This window comes from Ichthyophthirius multifiliis, assembly GCF_000220395.1.
Source record: "Ichthyophthirius multifiliis unplaced genomic scaffold scaff_1120509251239, whole genome shotgun sequence".
Taxonomy (NCBI): Eukaryota; Ciliophora; class Oligohymenophorea; order Hymenostomatida; genus Ichthyophthirius; species Ichthyophthirius multifiliis.
Window position 1 is genome coordinate 18972 of NW_004086068.1, and position 21074 is coordinate 40045.

General features: G+C 14.9%; 5 protein-coding genes across 5 annotated transcripts, besides 33 other annotated features; 4 read left to right on the top strand and 1 right to left on the bottom strand. All coding sequences in view use genetic code 6, as the record gives it.

Moving 5' to 3' along the window:
• Positions 1-20: part of a microsatellite that runs on past the window's edge.
• Positions 21-242: 222 nt separating this feature from the next.
• IMG5_166200 (hypothetical protein) lies at positions 243-1051 on the top strand (the record flags this gene model as incomplete). Its single annotated transcript, XM_004030141.1, has 4 exons — positions 243-297; positions 345-413; positions 808-944; positions 993-1051. Coding segments are annotated over 4 exons (320 nt in total), but the record flags the coding sequence as incomplete, so codon positions are not given.
• Positions 1052-1083: 32 nt separating this feature from the next.
• Positions 1084-1131: a microsatellite.
• A 175-nt stretch (positions 1132-1306) lies between these two features.
• Positions 1307-1348: a microsatellite.
• Positions 1338-1406: a microsatellite.
• A 27-nt stretch (positions 1407-1433) lies between these two features.
• Positions 1434-1495: a microsatellite.
• Positions 1496-3932: 2437 nt separating this feature from the next.
• Positions 3933-3984: a microsatellite.
• Positions 3954-4000: a microsatellite.
• Positions 4001-4272: 272 nt separating this feature from the next.
• On the top strand, positions 4273-4783 carry IMG5_166210 (hypothetical protein). Its single transcript, XM_004030142.1, has one exon. It carries the CDS (start codon positions 4318-4320, stop codon positions 4780-4782), a length of 465 nt encoding a protein of 154 aa, XP_004030190.1. The 5' UTR covers positions 4273-4317; the 3' UTR covers position 4783.
• Positions 4623-4662: a microsatellite.
• A 187-nt stretch (positions 4784-4970) lies between the features above and the next one.
• Positions 4971-5017: a microsatellite.
• A 498-nt stretch (positions 5018-5515) lies between these two features.
• Positions 5516-5561: a microsatellite.
• A 492-nt stretch (positions 5562-6053) lies between these two features.
• Positions 6054-6093: a microsatellite.
• A 187-nt stretch (positions 6094-6280) lies between these two features.
• Positions 6281-6327: a microsatellite.
• A 355-nt stretch (positions 6328-6682) lies between these two features.
• IMG5_166220 (hypothetical protein) lies at positions 6683-7466 on the top strand. Its single transcript, XM_004030143.1, has one exon. It carries the CDS (start codon positions 6712-6714, stop codon positions 7312-7314), a length of 603 nt encoding a protein of 200 aa, XP_004030191.1. The 5' UTR covers positions 6683-6711; the 3' UTR covers positions 7315-7466.
• Positions 7467-7494: 28 nt separating this feature from the next.
• Positions 7495-7539: a microsatellite.
• Positions 7540-8299: 760 nt separating this feature from the next.
• Positions 8300-8334: a microsatellite.
• Positions 8335-9464: 1130 nt separating this feature from the next.
• Positions 9465-9543: a microsatellite.
• Positions 9466-9545: a microsatellite.
• Positions 9546-10256: 711 nt separating this feature from the next.
• Positions 10257-10299: a microsatellite.
• Positions 10300-10749: 450 nt separating this feature from the next.
• Positions 10750-10792: a microsatellite.
• Positions 10793-11129: 337 nt separating this feature from the next.
• Positions 11130-11230: a microsatellite.
• Positions 11231-12868: 1638 nt separating this feature from the next.
• Positions 12869-14452, bottom strand: IMG5_166230 (hypothetical protein; the record flags this gene model as incomplete). Its single annotated transcript, XM_004030144.1, has 5 exons — positions 12869-12964; positions 13028-13153; positions 13207-13725; positions 13987-14339; positions 14383-14452. 5 exons carry the CDS (start codon positions 14450-14452, stop codon positions 12869-12871), a joined length of 1164 nt encoding a protein of 387 aa, XP_004030192.1.
• Positions 13734-13814: a microsatellite.
• Positions 13807-13853: a microsatellite.
• Positions 13829-13950: a microsatellite.
• Positions 14453-16495: 2043 nt separating the features above from the next.
• Positions 16496-16549: a microsatellite.
• Positions 16508-16554: a microsatellite.
• A 1027-nt stretch (positions 16555-17581) lies between these two features.
• Positions 17582-17621: a microsatellite.
• Positions 17622-17658: 37 nt separating this feature from the next.
• Positions 17659-17694: a microsatellite.
• A 368-nt stretch (positions 17695-18062) lies between these two features.
• On the top strand, positions 18063-19605 carry IMG5_166240 (hypothetical protein; the record flags this gene model as incomplete). The annotated part of the gene is made up of 5 exons (XM_004030145.1): positions 18063-18705; positions 18790-18883; positions 18925-19095; positions 19158-19433; positions 19516-19605. Coding segments are annotated over exons 1-5 (1211 nt in total), but the record flags the coding sequence as incomplete, so codon positions are not given.
• A 383-nt stretch (positions 19606-19988) lies between these two features.
• Positions 19989-20030: a microsatellite.
• Positions 19999-20082: a microsatellite.
• Positions 20007-20090: a microsatellite.
• Positions 20019-20087: a microsatellite.
• Positions 20091-20943: 853 nt separating the features above from the next.
• Positions 20944-21017: a microsatellite.
• Positions 20947-21060: a microsatellite.
• Positions 20951-21065: a microsatellite.
• Positions 21066-21074: the final 9 nt, after the last annotated feature.

Sequence of the window (21074 nt, forward strand, 5' to 3'; positions counted from 1 at the left end):
AAAAAAAAATATTAAAAAAATTAATATTTTATAATAATCTTTTTTTATTTTATATTTTTATAATAAAAATATATAAAGACGATTTTACAAAAGATGTATAAAAAACTCCTGCACCAAATACTTATAATTAAAAATTTAACACAATATAAGCTGAAGAAGATGAAAAAAAGGGATGGTCCTTTGGAGTTAGCAGAAACGTAAAAAAATAAAATAAAAATAATACTATTTAATTATATAAGAAAATGACTTAGTCATCTGGAATTTTAGGAATTTGCAATTTATTTAGCCCTGGTCCAGGTTAATTATAAAATATTTAATATATTATAAAAAATACAATATTTAAGGAAAATACAATTTAAAAAGTCAATTGAATAATAAGGCTTATTCCATTAGGGCTAAAACTGCAAATCCAGGTATATTTTCAACAACAACAAAAAAAATAATGCTTTTTATTCATTTAAAATAAATAAAAAAAGATACAAAAAATACTTATTTGAAAACACCAGGACCAGGCGTTATCTTATTATTATAATATAAAATAATTATTTTTATTTTTTATAATTTTATAAAAGCATTATTAATAATTATCTAATTTAGCAAAAGATGGGCATTATTTTGTTTCAAAATATAAAAGGTTTTTATTTTATTTATTTTTTTAACAAAAAAAATAACAAAATTTAAAGTTCTGGAGCTACTTTATTTAATCCTTAATCCTCCTAAAGATTTGAAAGACCATAAAAATTTCAAGCCCCGGGGCCAGGGTTATTTTTCTATATATTTCAGAATAAAAATATAAAAAAAATATAGAGCTTATCAACCTATTTATACTATCAACTCATACGGAAGAAACTTCATTTCTAAATTCCAATCAAGCAAATGTAGAATTTTTTCAAGATCTGAAAAAAGATTATAACATACAAAGAATTTATCAACACCAGGACCTGGTAATATATATATATATATATATGTATTTTAAAGAAAATATAAATAAGGATCTTATAGATTACCTAGTGAATTTGGTTATTATGTTGATAGACATGTTGCAAAATGAATTTTTTATATTAAAAATTAATATTATTATAGTATAAATAAGTAAAATTTATAAATATAAATTATAATAATAAATTATAATATTATTTTATAAAATTTTTAATAGTATATTTGTATTTTTTTCTAAAATATGTATTTTTCAAAATTTAAAAGGTTTAATTGAAAACATAAATAAATACATTTTAATAAATAAATGATAAAAAAATATCAACAAATTAGATTGCATTTAAAAATTATAAAAAATAATTTTAAAGCTTAAAATTTTTATAAAATTATTTGATAAAATGTTTAAAAATTTATATTTAAAATAACAAAATAAAAAATTTAATTATAAAATAAAATTTAAAAATAATTAAAATATCTATATTAAAAATTAAATGTCGATATATATATATATATATATATATATATATATTATATAATATATAATATTAATTATATATATTTTTTTTAAGTTTTGTAATATGAAATATTATATTTAATTTTATTATTTATTTAAAAAATAAATAAAAATATGGGTCAAATAACAGGAAAATAAAAAAATGCACAATAACCAGGTTTCATGCATATTAATCTTGAAAAAAATAATTATGATGTTGGATAAGTATTAAAAGGAAACTTAATATTAAAAATAGTCAAAGAATTTAGATGCTTGAATATAAAAATAAATTTGGTAATAAAGGAGTAAATAACATATAAAGGAAAAAAATCAAAGCAAACATAAATATTACCACAGTTTAATAATTCTAATGGCCTAAACCTATCTACTATTTTTTAAAAACTATTAAAAATACCAAATGTAAATTTAATTTTCCAAAAATATATTGTCTTTATTTACACTAATACAATTCATTTACAATATTTTATTTTTTCTAAAAATAAAAAATTTTTAATTCCAAAAAATAAAATTTAAAATTTATATAATAAAATTAACTAAACAATAATAAATGAGAATATAAAAACAATTCCAATAAAAATGCTAAATATAGGAGATCATAAATACGATTTTGAATACAAACTACCTTAGCACACACAATCTTCCTATTATTACGATATTAATATATAAAAATTTATAAAAAGTTAGAATATAAATCAATATTAATTAAATAATACACAAATAACAATTTTATATTATATAGAGGCGACCATAATTTCACCCTAACTAAACATTTTAGATTTAAATTTAATATCTATTTTTAAAGTAAATATGATATAAATAAACTTGCCGTTTTTTTAAGCTTTCGAAGGTGAAATGAAGTGCACTTTTGGAGATAATATAAAATATAATCATGAAATAAGCCTATAAAAAAACCAATTTAAACCTGGTGAAAATATACTAGTGGATATAAAAGTCTATAATAATAAAATTTATCCATTAAAATATATTATTGGAATACTTTAATGCAGTCAATAATTCAATTTTATTTAAATTAAGAAAAATATATAAATAAATAAATCTTATTTAAAGTTTATTGATATTTAAGATGAGATAACAAAACATGCTTAGTTAATTATTAATATTCCTTCTGATCTTTAAAAAATATTCCCTAGTTATGTTTCTGAAAACTTTTTATGTTATTATATGATTGATTTTCAATTTGTTTATTAGAAATCCTTTGTATAAAAAGTTAGGGTTTTGAATTAAGTCCCTATTATTATTTTATGTAGTTAAGGATTTGATGTTTGATTCTTTATTTGTCTTTTACAATCTTTAAATAAATTATTTTTTTCTTATAAATGCATAAGAAAATAATTTTGTTTAAAATAGAGCTTTTATATATTGATTTATTAAAATTTATATTAATATTATAGGGTCTATATATAAAATATGTTTTTTATATGAGGATTAAATTAAATTTAATTTTTAACACTATATTTCAAATTTAATTTAGAATTTTTAAGAACTTTTTTTTTTTATTTTTCATATTTGAGAAATTATTGTATATACTTCATATTGCGCATACATTTTTTTTTTTTTGATTTACAATTTAGATACAAATTACTATTTTTTTTTTTACTTTAAATTTATTTGGGTATGAAGATATAACTTAATTATCATTTTTAATTCGCATTAATGAATAATTTACAGTTTTGAAGCTTAAAAGATATAAATACTAATATATTTATAGAAAATATATTGTCCTCATTTATAATTTAATGTAGATATTATTATTTAAATATATTCTTAATATATTTAAATAAAAATGATTTTAACTAATAATATATTATAATCCTTTATAATTATAATTAATGTTTATAATTTTTTTTTGTATTATTAATTAATATTTTTTAAATTTTCTACTTCAAAAAATTTATGTTTTAAATGTATTTAAAAAATATTACTTTCTATATAATATTAGATTTAAATCGTTTTTTTAATATATTAAGTATTTATTTAACCCAACTAGGAAGGAAAATTCACAGAAATAACAATTTTGACTAAAATAGAAAAAATAAACTATGAAACTTTTTATAAAATAGAATAATCCCACATTTATATTTATATTTTTTTTTTATTATCAATACAGATACGAATTGTAATTTTATTAAAATTATATCTTTAATACAAATGCGCAATAAGAACATTTTTGACTTAAAATTTTTTTGTAAAAATGCGAATAATAAATTTATCTTAATAATATTTGAATTTGTGAATATTTGCAGGTGAAGTAGAATATTTCGTAAAAATTATAGATATTATACTAAAATTATATAAAAAATAAAATATTTAAATATATAAAATATAAGATAAGTATTTGAAAAATAATGTAAAATTAAATATTAATAAAAAGGTTAATTATATGTATAATAGATAATAGTAAATTTATATTAATTATTAAAAATTTATTTTTTAATTATTTTTATATCAAATGAAATTAAATAAAATATTTATATTTAAAAAATATATATATATAAATATATATATTATATTTATTTTAATACATATATTTAAAATATTTTTTATTTAATTAAATATTTTATTTAATTTTATTATAAAACAATTTCATTGTTTAATTGTTTTATATAAAAAATAAAAACAAAAATTAAAATTTACTTTAATAATAACAATTTCCAATACAAATATTTTAGCAAAGAAAATAATATAAAATGCTAAAAATAAATACATTTATACTTTTTATAATATTTTTTTTAAACTCTTTTTTATCTTAGTAGATCAATGTACCTTTATATACTAATATTATAAACCTAAATGGATTTACTATAAAATATACATACGATATATAAAAAAAAAGTATAAAATTCTAAATGTTAGGACTAAATAAAGGATGGATAGCAATAGGATTTGGAAACGGAATGATTTAATCAGACATAATAACCTTTAGATACATATAAAATTTTGTTAAAACAGAAGACAGATGGTCAGAAACTACAATTATTCCTAAACTGGATAGTGATATTATTGGATGTGTATCTACTTTAACTACTGTTGATAATGGAAATATATATGACCCAGCAACAGGAAATTGGAATGTAACTTTCACGAAAACTTTAGGTGGAAATGCTTGCAACTAGACTTTTACAGATAAATCGAAATTAGGTATTTCTATTGCTTTAGGATAAGAATTTGAAATTTTAGATAAGCATTTAAATGCTCATAATCATATGTTTGAAATTAGTTCTGAAAAATTAGATGATTAGAATAATTTTTCGAGACTTATGGAAATTGTAAATAGTATGTTTTTGTTTGGATTATTTTCATTTATTGTATGAGAATTAAAAAAATTATATATATTATATATGTATTATTTTTTAAAAAATTGAAAAACTTTATACACAGAATCGTTTTATATTTATTTATTTGGACTTAAATTAAGCATTTTTTTATTAAAAATATATTTTAAGAAATTAATATTATTAATAGAATATTATGTATATATTATTATTAAAATAAAATAAAAATATATAATATATATATATATATATATATATATATATATATATATATTGTATTAAGCATTTTTTAATATAAAATAATATTTTAATTTGATTTAAAAATATATTTTAAATTTTCTTCAAAATATCAATTTAAAATTATATTTAAATTTCCTTTAAAAAAAATTATATGTTTGATATATATAAACCGTAAAAATTTTGGGGGAAAAAATTCAAAAAAGTTAAAAATTTTTTTTTTTTTGGGAAAAGGGGTTATAAAAATCCCTAATAATATTTTTTTGTAAATTTTTTTTTTTTTTTAAATTAAAAAAAAAAAACACAATTGTGACAAAAATGTTTGGATTATTTTCATTTATTGTATGAGAATTAAAAAAATTATATATATTATATATGTATTATTTTTTAAAAATTGAAAAACTTTATACACAGAATCGTTTTATATTTATTTATTTGGACTTAAATTAAGCATTTTTTTATTAAAAATATATTTTAAGAAATTAATATTATTAATAGAATATTATGTATATATTATTATTAAAATAAAATAAAAATATATAATATATATAATATATATATATATATATATATATATATATTGTATAAAGCATTTTTTAATATAAAAATAATATTTTAATTTGATTTAAAAATATATTTTAAATTTTCTTCAAAATATCAATTTAAAATTATATTTAAATTTCCTTTAAAAAAAATTATATGTATGATATATATAAACAGTAAAAATCTTGGATGAATAAATTCAAAAAAGTTAAAAATTTCTATTTCTTTGAGAAAAGGGATTATAAAAATCCATAATAATATTTTTCTGTAGTTTTTTTTTTTTTTTTTAAAAAAAAAAAAAAAAACACAATTGTGACAAAAAAATTAAAATTATCCATTCTAAAAAACAATATATGGATTTTATTTTTAAAAAAATTCATTAAGTCAATTCATAATGAAAATAAATATTTAATTTAATTTTTATTTTTTTTAATGAGTATGAATGAAGTGGTTTTGTATAATTGTTATGATTTTTTAAGCATTTTTTAAAAAATCAAAAAATTTGAGGATAGGGTTTTTCGGAAAAAAGATTTCTTAATATATATTTTCTTATTATATATATTTGCTTAAATAAGATTTTTTTTTAAATTCATAAATTAAAATAAAAAATAAATTTATTTAATAATGATTTAAATTAATGAAACTTTTATATAAAATTTCATTATTTTAAAATAAATAATGGAAATTTAAAAGAATTATGGAAAATTTATATTTCTTCAATTAATACTTTTTTGAATACACATGATTAATTAATTAAAATATATATAAAATTTTATTTATTAATAAATTTCATTAATATAATAACATATTTGAAAATAAAATATTATTTATTAATTTTTTTCATAAAATTAAAAAGGATAATGTAATTATATATGATATTTAAAAATAATAAAAATATAAAATTATTTATTATTTAAATAATTGTATATATATATTAATAATATTAATTTTTTTTTTTATTTTATATATTATATAGAAATATAGTTATATGTAAATAATACATTATTATATTCAAAAAATCACTAAAAATAAATATAGACTTACAATTAAATATTTTATAATACTATATTAAATAAATAAATAAAAATAAATTAAAATAAATCTTATAGACAAATAAATAAATAAAATTATCGTTTTAAAGTTGTTTATATAAAATTATATAATTAATATTAAAAATATAAAATAAAAATGAAAACAACATTATCAATTTTCTTACTTTTAATCTTTTTAAATTCTACATTATCCTTAAACACTAATCTTATAACTTTAGGCGGTGTCTCAATTAGTTACACTATAGACCCTGCAGCCAAAACTAGTTAATTCTAAGTCTAAGTAACTAATAAAGGTTGGGTAGGAATCGGATATGGTCCAGAAATGAATAAAGCGGATATGGTAAGTTTAAGATGGGTAAACAATGCAGTTTCAATTGAAGATAGATGGTCTGATGCTGCAGTTACACCTAAATTGGATACTGATATTGTTGGATGTTCATCTACATTGGTAGCTAATGCAAACCCTAGTACTTATGATCCTGCAACAGGCTAATGGAATGCATATTTTACAAAGAGTTTTGCTGGAAATGCTTGCAACTATACTTTCACTGATAAATCAAAAGTAAAAATTTCTGTTGCTTTTGGTTCTGATCCAACTAATTTTACAATTCACAAAAGTGCTAAAAACGAAGAATTTGATATTAGTTCTGATAAAAGTGGTGATTAAACTAGTTTTTCAGGTCTATTAAAATGTTAAATTGTTTTTTTGGCATTTGCTTGTTTGTGTTTTTTGATTTGAAAAAAATAAAAAAAGTTTATTGAATAGAGATATTAAATATATATATTTTTTCAGTATTATTTTTTTAATTTCTTTTTAAAAAAAAACAAAATTTGTATGTTTTTTTATTTGAATTTTTTTTTTTTTTCCTTCTTAATTATAAATAATTTAATATAATTGTCTATTTGTCTAAAATATGTTTTTTAAAAATATATATAATTATATTTTAAAAACATAATTAATTATCTTATTTAATAAAATATTTATAAAAATTTATTTAAATAATAATAATAATATAAATGTAAAAATAAAATTTTTGCTTATAAATTTTTTTTTAATTTTAATTTTATTTCCAAAAAAAAAAAAAAAATGTTTGTTTATTATATATATATATAAAAAAAAATATTATAGAAAAGTATTAATCATATATAATATTTTTAAAATGTTTTAAAAAAATATTTTATAAATTTTTTTTTATTTTAAAATTATTTATATATAGAAATTATTAAAATATTTTTATCAAATATATATTAAATATAAAATATGTAAAATATTTATTTTATAATTTTTTTATTTATAATTAATAATAATATTTAATAAATAAATTATTTTTAAAATTTATTATATCTTTTTTTCATTTATTTAAACACAAATTAATTAATTAATATTATTTTATTAAAAAAGAAAAAATAGATTTTTATGAAAATATTAAATTAATATAATTAGTTAAGAGTAAATTTAAAAATAAAAATATACTAAAAATAAGAAAAAAATAAAAAAATATGTAATAATTAATTTACAAATAAATAAATTTAATTTTAATATAATTAATTAATACAAGTGAATAAAATACTATTAAAATTATATTTAAATAATATATTTTTTTAAAATTATTATTTTTAATAAATAAATAAATATAATTTCATATAAATATATAAGTATTACTTTTTTTTATTTAACTAAATTATTTGTGGATAAAATTTTATATGTATATATATATTGAATTTAATTAATATTAAAAAAATAATTAAATATAAAAAATAGTAATAATTTGTGTTAATTAATGTAGAAAAATTTAATTTTTAGTATTATAATAATAATAATGTCTTTAGATTTATTTGTAAATTTTTATTAAGGGATAATTTAAATATTACCTTAAATTTGTTAAATTAACATATCTATAATGATTTTGATTTTATAAATAAAGCAAAAAACTTTAATTTTTAAAAAATTATGTACTATATTTCTATTTTAACTTAATATGTTAATAAATTTTATTCAAAATATAAATATAATATATGATACAGAATAAAATAATAATATAGATTTTCAAGCTATAATATATTATGTAGCTTTTTTTATAACAACATATATTCATTATATAATACCAAAAACATATAAAAACATTTTTTAAGAAGTTTAAGTTATGGAAAAAATATATTAAACTTACAGCTATTTAGTGTTTACTCTATAATTTTTATTGAATTAGCGCAGGGAAACACAAACAGAATTATATTACATAAAGAAGATATTATATTATTATAATTATAGTGTATTTTTTTAAGTAATAAATATTTTAATGATATCTTATATTTCCAAAATATGCTTTACAATAATAATATTAATCTAATTACATATATAGTAAATGAAAAGCTCGTAAAACAAATTAAATTTGGAATTTTTGTTATCAGTAACCTTTATATGTTTATTTTTTATCTTTAATTCAGCTTAAAATCTTTACTAATAAATTAGGAAAATAAATTTTTCTTAATAAAGAAGAAATATTATATTTTTATAAAACACTTATTAAAATTAAAAAAGAAAAAAATCAGAAGGTTTATCAGAAACAGAAATTAAAAAAATTAATTTAACAGAATTTAATATTCAAAAATATTAAGAGAAATTATATATATGTTGCTCGATTTGTTTTACTGAAATATAAATTAAAAATCTTTCTGAAAACATTATATAACTAAAATGTTATCATATATTTCACTTATAATGTATTTAAAAATGGCTTTAAGTTAAAAATAGATGTCCTAATTGTAGATAAATTGTTTTAGATGAGAGAATAATAAATTAACATTTAATAAAAAAAATATAATGAATAACTTAAATAAATCTATTAACTTTAATTACAGTGTTATAAATAATCTTTATTTTAATAAATAAATATATATTATATATATTTATAATATTTATTTTATATAAATATATTATTATTTAAATTTATATATATTAATATTATATTTTTTTTAATCAAATAATATAAATAACATTTTTTTTTATTTAAAATATATTTATTTGATGTCTGTTCATTCTATTTTTTATATTATTTTTTAATATTTTTCATTCATTTTTCTTAATTTCCATTTTTCTAATTATAGGCACATTTTTTATTTATACATTATTAATATTATTATTATTTATTTAAACAAAATTTTATTAATTATTTTTAGTTCCTACTTTTTCAACTATATTTTCTATAAGTTTTAAATTTTGAATACTTTTATTTTTATTAGAATCTTAATTTTATTTTTTATTAGACATGTTTTCAATACTTGATTCATAGTTTCCATTAAAAGTATTAATTCTATTTTCTAAATTTTCGTTTTTTTCGTATTCTTATACTGATTAATTACTTTGATTTTATAAATAATATTTTGTAAAATTATTCTCAAAATTTAAAAATTTATAGTCATTTTTGGAATTATTTTCACTTAATTATAAATGGTCATTTTCAAACTTCTATTTGTGTTCTAAATTGTTATTTTTTTCATTAAAAAATAAAGAATTAATATTTATAGAATTATGATTATTATTAAACTTTCCAATACTAAAATTGTTACTCGCAAATTATTTATTATCGAAAAGAATAAACGATCTAGAACAATTATTTTAAAAATTTAAAGTGTTTTTTTTAAAATCCTAAAATTTCTTGCTCATAGTATTTCCATTTTAAGTATTATTTAATAAGAAATTATTACTAAAATAAAAATTATTATTCATTGAATTTGCATTAAATAAAAATTAATTACTATCGTAATTATTAATTTTTAATGAATTTTGTCTATTAATATTTATATTTATTTCATCAATTCCTTTTTTTTTTTATTAATTTTCCTGATCTTGATCATCATCATTATTAAAAGAAAAAGAGGTTTTTTTTATATATTTTTTATTTATATTTTCATCTTCATTATTATTATCGTTTGTGTTTTCTATTTTAATTTTAAAAATATATCAGCATTTTCATATGGATTTTCTTAATTTTTTAAAACTTCTATTACTGACTTTTCTGTATTTTATGTTTGCTTCACTTGATTGAGATTAATGTTTAATTTATTTTATTTTTTTTACATCTTTTTTAAATTTCTTTTTTCTTTAAATTTTTCAAATAAAAAATATTTGAATTTATTCTTTATTTTTTTTTTTTATAAAAAAAAAAAAAAAATTACTTTAAATATTTTAAAAAAATTAAATATTTTAAAAACTTTAATTGTTTTAATTGAATGATTATTATTTTTTTTCTTCACTACTTAAATCTTCATTATTCATTTCAATTTTTTTAGATTAAAAATAAGTCACTTTTTTCTAAATAATTTCATAGTTTAAATAAATAATCATATCATCTGGTAAATTAAAACCTAGATAAATATCATTAATCATTAATTATTCACTTAATTTTTGATTTTGGGAATTTTTATTAAAATCAGGTAGCCATTTATTTGTATCTGGATATAAATTTATATCACATTTATTTTATTTTATCCATTTTTTTATAAATAATTTATTAAATAGCTTAGACTTTGCTCTATACTAATTCTATATTACGTTATTTTTATTTATTTATTATGAAAAAAGAAATAAAAAAATATATATTTTTATATTTTTTAGAAAAAATAAAATAAAATATATATATTTTATATTTTTTTTACTTTACTTCTAAACGTGGATAATTCCTACATAAAAGCTAAAATTATTAAGTACTTATATTTATAGGGTTTAATCTTATATTTATTTTATAATTTTGTTTAAGTTTATTCTCTAAAGGTTAAAAAGTATCGTTTTGTATATTTTATTTATAATTATTTGAAGTTTTATAAGTTTTTTTGACCATTTTTTTATTTAAAGATTGTTCTATTTACATTAAATTTAAAACTAAATTCGATATTATTTAAAAAAACGAAAAATTTTATTAAAGCTTTTCTTCTATAAAATTTATTTTTAATCTTTCGTTTTTTAATAATCTTCTGTTTCTCGAGGGTATAATTTGGAAAAACATAAAAATAATTTTAAATATAATTATTAGATTATTTATTCTGAATACTTTTATAAGTTGTTGCTCTTTATTTTTTTTATTTAATTTTTATTTTATTAGAAATAAGAATTAAAAAAAATTTAATTTTTTTTTTTTTTTTTTTTAATTATATATATTTATTTTATTTTTTTAATACTTTTATATATTTGTAAATATCATCTATTTATTTAAAATTTTCATTTTCATAAATTATTTAGTTTACTATTTCCTCGTTCTCAAACCTTAATTGGTTATCTTATTTGTATATTATTTTTAATTTTAAATAAATTTAATATTTATAGTACTTTTCTCTAATTTTAAATCATTTTTATCGTAATAATTATTATTAATATTAATTTTTTTTTAAATATTATTATGAAAATTCATTTTTTTCAATATGTTTTTTCCCTAATTATAATTATAATTGTAATTATCAATTTTTATTTTTTTATTTTTTTTTATTATAAAAAAAAACAAGAATTTTATTTATTTTCTTTAAAATAATTATTTTTGAAAATTATAAATTTTGTACACAAAAATATTAAAACAAAAAATAAAGTTGTGTATATTACAACTTATATTTTTAAATTTAAAAATACTCCTATATATATATTTTTGATTACAAATAAACGATTTAAATGACAAAAACAAATATTAAAATATAAATTTGACATATAAAAAAATTAAAAAGGATGAAACAAATAATCCAAAAAAAAAGTATAAAAGAGATTTTTATATAATAACAAATTTTAAAAATAATTAAATAATGTCATTTAGCTTTATTATATTTTAAATTAAAAAAATATTTCATTAATGAATAAAGCTGGACCCCTTAAACCATTTTATTTAGTAGAAAAAAAATAAAACTTTAAACTAACTAATGATTTAATTAATACATTTATATTTTTATTCTCGAATTTAAAATTTGAATTTATTAAAATATTTTGTTTCATTTTTTTAAAAATATTTTATTAATTTTTATTTTCATAAATAAAAAATGTAAATTCTATAAATGTAATGGAAATTAAAATATTCATTATATATTTTTTATTATCTTTTATTATTTTTTTTTAGAGAATTTTTAAAGAAGATATAAATAGAACTAAATAAATATTGCATTTAATTTATTTAAATAAAAAAATTAAAATTTAATTTTTTTTTTTATTATATCTAAAAAATGAAAAATAATATATATATTAATAATAACATAATATATAAAAAAGAAAAAAAATTAAATGAATAGTAATTAAAAATAATATATAGAATTAAAATTATTCAAGATAAAAATATTTTACGAGTATCTTACCAATCCACATATTTTTTAGTTATTGGGCAAACATTATTTTTTTATTATATCATTAATTTGACTCCCTATTATTAAATATAAAAAAATATTTAATTTTTATTTAAAAAAATAATATATTTATTTATTACTTTTTCACTAAAAACTTAATTATTATTCAAAATTAAAGCATAATTATCCTCATTGATTACATCATTAGTAATTCTACAAATTAGAGTTGAAATAACTTTATGGGTACCAGGAACATTTTCAGAAAGCTTTTTTTTTTAAAAAAAAATAAAATATTTAAGTATTATTCTTTTAAAAATACTTTTGATATAAAAGGAGAACAAATAGGACATTTATCAGGGCATTAAAATTTCTCATATTAGCAATTTAAAACTTTTAAACAAGAAATACCAGCTTATAAACAAGTGTTTAATTATGAATTAGAAGTTAGTCCATAAATTTTATAATATAAGCTTTTGAATTATTCAATAAGATCATTCCATCTTTGTTCATTAAAGTAGTACTAATACTATGGATATTTATCAATATTTTTATTAAAAAGTATACACATAAAAAGCTTTTTAATTTCAGAAATATAATTATCTTTATATTATTAAGAATGTTATTAGAAGTATATTCTTCCATTTTGTATTTAATCATTTTTTAAGAATTAAATGAATTTTTACTAAATTAATCTAAATTAAAAGTCGCTTTTTAATTTTTCAAGCTTTGATTTATTTTCTAAGCACCATTAAAAGGCAATATCAATATTTTAATTTTTGAGGCTATCGATTATTTTGTTTGCATTTTAGATTATATTTATTTCCATATCACAAAAATTCTAAATAAATATATATACACATATAAACATATAAACATATATATATATATATATGTATATATATATATATATATATATATATATTATATTTTATTATTATTTTTTTTTATACTTTTTATTCATATTTTAATGTATTTTTTAAAAAATCTCAATAAATAAAAAATAAGTTTTTATACGTTTTATCTTCTTTTATTGAGTTTTTAAAAAATTACAGAAAAATAAAAATTCATTCATAATAAATAATATATTTATAAATCATACATCTAATTTTAAATTTTAACTAAGTTTCTTTGCTATTTAAATATTTTTATTTCTTGTTAATTATTCTATTAATAATCGTTTGTTTCTTGTAGAATGATATTAATTTTAAGATTCTTTAGTTTCATTAATTGAATTTAAATGATTGACTCTTTAACTGCAACTTTAATAAATTTTCAATTATTCATTAGAATCTTAATTGAGTTTTTCTTTTTATTAATATAGTCTATGTATTAGCTATTATATTTAATACTGAACATCTTTTTTTTCAAAATTATTTTCTTTTTTTAATTAGATTATTGAATTTAATACAGAACTAATTTCCTTTTCAGTTTATTTAATCATTTTTTTAAGTGCTTTTATTTTAATATTTTTTTTTTTTGTCTTTATTTTTCTTACATTTAACGGCATATTCATATGGAAGTTTTAAAAACGGATATTCTGTATTTTAAATATCAGCGTTTATCATTTTTTTATAAAAGTAAAATTTTTATATATTTAATATAAATACTTAAAAAAAAAAATATTAATAAATATTTATTTTTATGACATTACATATATATTGAAAAATAAATTTAAATATATATTTAAAAATAGTAATCTTATTTAACAACAAAATCAAAAAATTCTTAAATTTTTGTATTGTTTATATATTATTTAAAAAACAAAATCTAAAATTTCGAACTTTTATTTATTCTTAAACATAAATTTTCTATTTTTGTTTGAGATAATAATTGAAAAAATTCTCCTATTTTGAAACATTATTAAAAGATAAGATGATAAAAATTTGGTCTTTTTATTTAGTTTTATCGAAAAACTTTCTTTTTCATCAAGTATTATATATAAATTAATATTCATTTTTTTATTAATACATTATATATTTTTAATAAAAATAATATAAGAAATACTATATTAATAAATTAAATTTAAGAAATTATAAAATAATTAACAAACTAAAAATAATTAAATTATATATAAATTGATTTGATTATTATAAAATATAGTTCAAGGACTAGAATCTAATTCTACTATTTAAACATTATTAACATTATTTTATTAATTTAAGATTTGATCATTTTATAATTATTAAGACTATGCTGCAGTTCTTAATGGTTATCTTAAGTAAATATCTCTATTTATAGCTGATTAATTTACATTTAATTAAGAGACAGTTGCTCTTCTTTATGTATTATCAGTTTAATTAATAATTTAAGGATTCAACATTTATTAATTTAAATTATTAGCTTATGTATTTAAATCTTAGTTAATCATTTGTTAATTACTTTCGAGTTAATTAAAATTATTTTCATTAGCATTTGCAACACTACTACTATGAAATTAAGATTTTTTAATAATTTAAATATTTGTCTATTAGACTAAAATTAAAAATATATATAATACAAAAAATTATATAAAAAAGTAAAGACAAACCATTATTTTTTTGCATCATATCTTATGTAGCATTACTAATGATTCTTTACCTATATGAATTATTATTTATTGATTCAATTTCTTTATGGTTCTCTATAGCTTTTCTATTTAATTATTCTCTACAAAAAGGGCAATTTGCATTTTGTTTAAACCATCCTTCTAAACATTCCGAATGAAAAACATGAAAGCAAACACTCATTCTACATAAAGTGTTTTACTCAAAATTACATAAGCATACAACCTTATTATATATAATATAAAATATAAATAACTTTTTTATACACATTCCACTGTTTCTTTTAAATCTGGAAATTAATTTATTATTTATTAATATTCTTGTATTGGCATATATTTATTCATAGTATTTTTTGTGATAGGCACAAAAACAGTTCTTGCTCTATCTATTTATCTATTTTTTTGTTTTTTTGTTTTTTTATAAATATTTTTATAAAAAAATAAACTAATCTATAGGTTAGTCTTGAACCTAAATATTTTAAACAATAATTTCTTGATTAGGAGCCACAATTTATGATTTTCTTAAAAATTAACTAATATAGACGTAAATAAAAGTAACTAAACTCAAAAATCCAATAATACAAACTAAAACAATTAAAATTGTTTACAAAGTATTATCACTTGATTCTTTTTTTTTTTTTTTTAAAAAAAAAAAAAATTTTCTAAAAATTAAAAATTAAAACCTATTGATTCTTCGTATTCATCTAATTAAAATTCAAGAGTTTAAATAAAATTTTATATATTATAAAAACATATTAAAATTCCAACATTATTTAAATTATTTTATTTTACGAATTCTTTATATTAAAACAATTTTTGTCCTCCAATAATAAATGACTAATTATCTGACTCAGGTAATAACACAGAATCAAAAAAAAAATTTGGAACTTAAACTTCTGATTGTTAATTATAAATAATGTTAATAAAAATCTATTTCTAAAGTCCAATTAATTTTAAAATATATTTATCACTCATATCATATAATTAAAAATAATAATTAATCCATTCAAAAGATTGTAAATTAATATTTATTTTATAACTTAATTAAGAAATACTTCTCTTAAATTATATATATAAAATATTTAAATATATTTATATATATATATATATATTTATATATTTTATTTATTTACCTTAAATTAACATTATTAACCAAAATAACTAAAATAACATTCACATTAACCTTATTTACATTGCCCATTAGTTATTAATTTTTAATTTTTACAATCATTTTGACAAGGCATTTATATGTAAGATATCACCTTTATCTCATAATCAACTTTAAATTTGTTTGATTTCAGATCATAATATGTTAATACCATATTTTTACCTTATTAAGGATTTTCTAATACTATGCTTTAGTATAATTAGGCTGAATAACATCCTTCATAATCATAATATACCGGACCATTATTATTTTGCATATTTTAAGCAAGCATTTCTTAAAATTAAGATATACTAGGTTCTGAATCAATTTCAGATAAAATAAAAACAGGACGATAATTTGGAAATAAGAATTATTTATTATTTAATATCTTCAATTATATTTACAAATAGTTTGATTAATTTTAAGGCAAAAATATTAATTATTAATTGGTGTCTTAAATTGAATATACTTTTTTTTATAATAAAGTATCAAATTATGCTTAATTTTATTTTGTTTTTGTAATTAAAAATAGAATAATGTTTAATATTTATATGTACATTTTTTTTTTTTTATATTTTATTTTATACATAAATTAAAAATATTTTTTTTAAAAAAAATTAAAAATATTTTGAAAATAAATATAATTCAAAGCATAAAAAATTAAAATATAATTTTATTTTATAAGAATATTCAGTATACAATTAATTATATTTTTATATTTTTTTTTCTTATTTATATAACTTCTTTAAATTATTATAACCATCTTTAGTTTTATTTTAGTTAAATTTAAAAAGTTACACTTAAATAAAAAATAAAATTATATATAAATATAAATTAAATAATTCGCTTTAAAGTTTCTTTTAAAAAATTAAATGGGTACACTTATATTAATATTTTTAAATATCATTTAAGCTAAATATTTAATTATATATATAAATATATATAAAATGATTATATTTGACAATATACATTAAAATAATATTAAAACTATTAAAAAATTTTAAATATATATTTATTATAATTTATTATATCTTTTTATGATTTAAAACTAATTTTAGATTATAATTTTATATTTTTCTTTGAATATATTTAATATTTAAAATATATTTAATAATTTATTATATAAGGTATAAAATAATTTATTAAAAAGTCGGTAATATAAATAATATATAATTTTTAATTAAATAAATTATATTTAAAAAATCTTTTAAAAATTAAATAATTTTAATCAATAAATTTAATGAATAACTAAAATAAAAATTAATAATATTATTTTATATTTGATTTATTTTAATATTATTTATAAAATTCTAATGTCAATAATTATTATAAAAAAGCAAATAAAAACAAAACATTAATAAATTTCGAAAAATAAAAAAAAAACTTACAAAACATTAAAAAATTAAATAATTAAACAATAATAAAAATTTTATAAATAAAAAAAATGAAACTAAATTCTGCTTTATAATAACAATAATAATAATTTACATAATAAAAAAGTATATTAAGAAGAACCTAAAATTCTGATTCTACACACAAAAAATACACTATGACATATTATGATTCTAACCTTAAGCCGCTATTCGGTCATTCTTAACTAAATCAACCATCCCGATATGGTATAATATAAAAGCTAAAGCCCATAACTTACAACCCAATCCAAGTATTAGAAAAAATAGAAAGCCAAATAGAAGAAATCGACATAAGATTTAAAAATATGGATGTATTAAATCCCAATACATAAAAAAAGATTAATTAATATGCAAAACAAATAGAACCGGAATAGACTCGAATAGTAAAAGTTTCAGAATTTAAAGTAAAGCCTTTGAAAAGAAATGAATATGATTATTTAATTTTTAAAGATATTTTTGTTTATCCGCAAGAAGAAAGGCTTAATAAACTCAAAATTTCCGATAAAAAATAGCGAAATAATAAAAAATTATTGAATGATTCTTCCGCTGAATAATTTTATAAAGATCTCAAAAAGGATAATGAAAAAAATAACAATAAAAATTACAAAAACAATATTTTTAAGCTAAATTAATATGAGATTTTTGGGACTTAAAATAATTAAATGAACCCCTATTAATTAAAAGATGATAAATAGATGGGAAATTAAAACTAATAGAGTCCTTAAAAAAAACAATAATAGTAAATTCTCAAGAGCAATTTTTCTATCCTTGAATAAACTTTTCAATTAGATAAAAATACAGAACAATAGAAATAATTCTTTGATTAATTGATATAAGTTTAACCACCAGATTAACTATATAAATTAAATATGAACACTAATATAGTAAACTCAAAGTATTTTTTTTATTTTAAATAAAATAAAAAAATACATATAGTTTTGCAACTTCTATTCCATTAACATATGCTTTTGATGAAAATAATAAATCTAATATTTAAGATTTGTTAATTTTATCAAAATCAAGTTAATAAACAGGAGATGTTAAAAAGGAAGCACATATATATTTCTATTTAGGTGTAGTATATGATAACTAAAAAAATATCACGAAGTATTTATACTAACAATAAAAAATATAAGCACATCTATATAAAATAAAAAAATAAAAAAAAGGCATTATAATATTATTTAAAATACTTAAAATGTGCAAGTTTAGCCAATGATAAAATCGGAATATCATTAGGTTCAAATAGAGTAGCATTAGATTATTTTCATATAAAAGAATATTCAAAAAGCATTGAATATCATTAATTAAATATTAAAAATTCAGATGAAGAAAACTGCTATGCTGGATATTATAATATTGGAATAAGCTAACGAAAAAATAGAATGTATAATGAAGCTTTAAGCAATTTTGAAATATCATTAAAATGGGCTTAAGAAAGAGACGTTAATATTTTGTATATATAATCTTAATAATAAAATATTTTTTGTTTTTTCTTAACAAAAATAATAAAATATTTTTATATAGGAATTAGAGTCTGAATGTCTTTGTTTAGGTTAAATTGGTATTACTTATTAAGAAATAGGATTAACAGAAGAAGCCTTATTTTATTTTACAGTAAAAAAAAATATATAAATATTATATAGTTTCTATTATTTTAATATAAAGGCTTGCTTTGAAGCAGGAAAAAAACTTAGAAAATATAAAATATAATTAGATTGTATGATACACATTACTAAATCATTGGCTTAAACACAAAATAATCATTCTGAAAGTACTTCTAATATCCTTAAAGATGCTATTTAAGTTTTTTTTTTATTTTTTATTAACAAAAAAAATATTATTTATTTAAAGTGTGCTCAAAATCTAGATGATTAAAAAGTAAAAGGATTATGCCTTTGCAATTTTGGAGTTATTAAAGGTTAAAAATAATATTAAAATCATATTTAAGAATATGATATTACGAAAGATATTGAAGATTTCGATGAAGAATGAAAAATAATATTAGACTATATATAAAAATATTATATATATATATAAAAAATATATTATGAAAATTAAAATATAAAATATATATATAGAATAATATCTATAAAAAAATTTAATATAGTATTAGTTATTTTTTAATTTTTTGAGTTTTTTATAAATATACTAATTTGGAATAATGTTTGTTATAAATAGTAAATTAAAATAAGTAAATTTAAATTAAATCAAATTCTAAAATTTTAAATAAATAAATATGTAATAATCGAAATTTTAGAAACAATGATATTCTATTTAAAATATAATGATATGTAAACATATGTTAAATATATTAGAAAATTTAGAAAGTTATAAAGTAATTTTTAATAATATTTTATGGTAGTATGAAACAAATTATTATAATAAAATTTAATTTTTTGTGTTATAAATATTGTTAAACTAGCTTTAGAATATTATAATACTATATATGTTCCTTATTATTTTATAACATATTTTTTAAAAAAATTTTTAGCTAACGATAATATAAATTTTTTTGGCTATTTAATTTATATTTAAGTATAAAATATAAATTTCTAAATAAATATTTAAAATATTTTTAATATTATTAAAATTTAAAAATAATATTTCTTTGATAAAATTGATAATAACTTAATTTATAAAAAATACAAATTAAAAACAAATAATATTATATTATAAAAATTATTAAATTTCAGTATTTAAAATAAAAAAAATATTAAATCGATTTATTAGTATATTAAATAAATAATTTAAATGTATTATTATATGACTGAAAGAAGTGTCAATTAATAGTAATAATATAAAATGTGTATAATAAATAATTTATAACTTAAATTTAATATTTTACCAAAAATACAAATTGTAATATTAAAAGATTCCGAACTAAATTAAAAGAATATTATTTAAAAAAAAAAAAATATTATTAAATATAATATATTGTATAAAATTATAATCAAAATATAAAAAAAAATGTAATTAAAAAAAAAAAATATAATAAATTAAAAATAAAAAATAATTTAAAAAAAATACAATTTATTATATAAAAAAAAAATTAAATAAATATAAAAAAAAAATTATATTTAAAT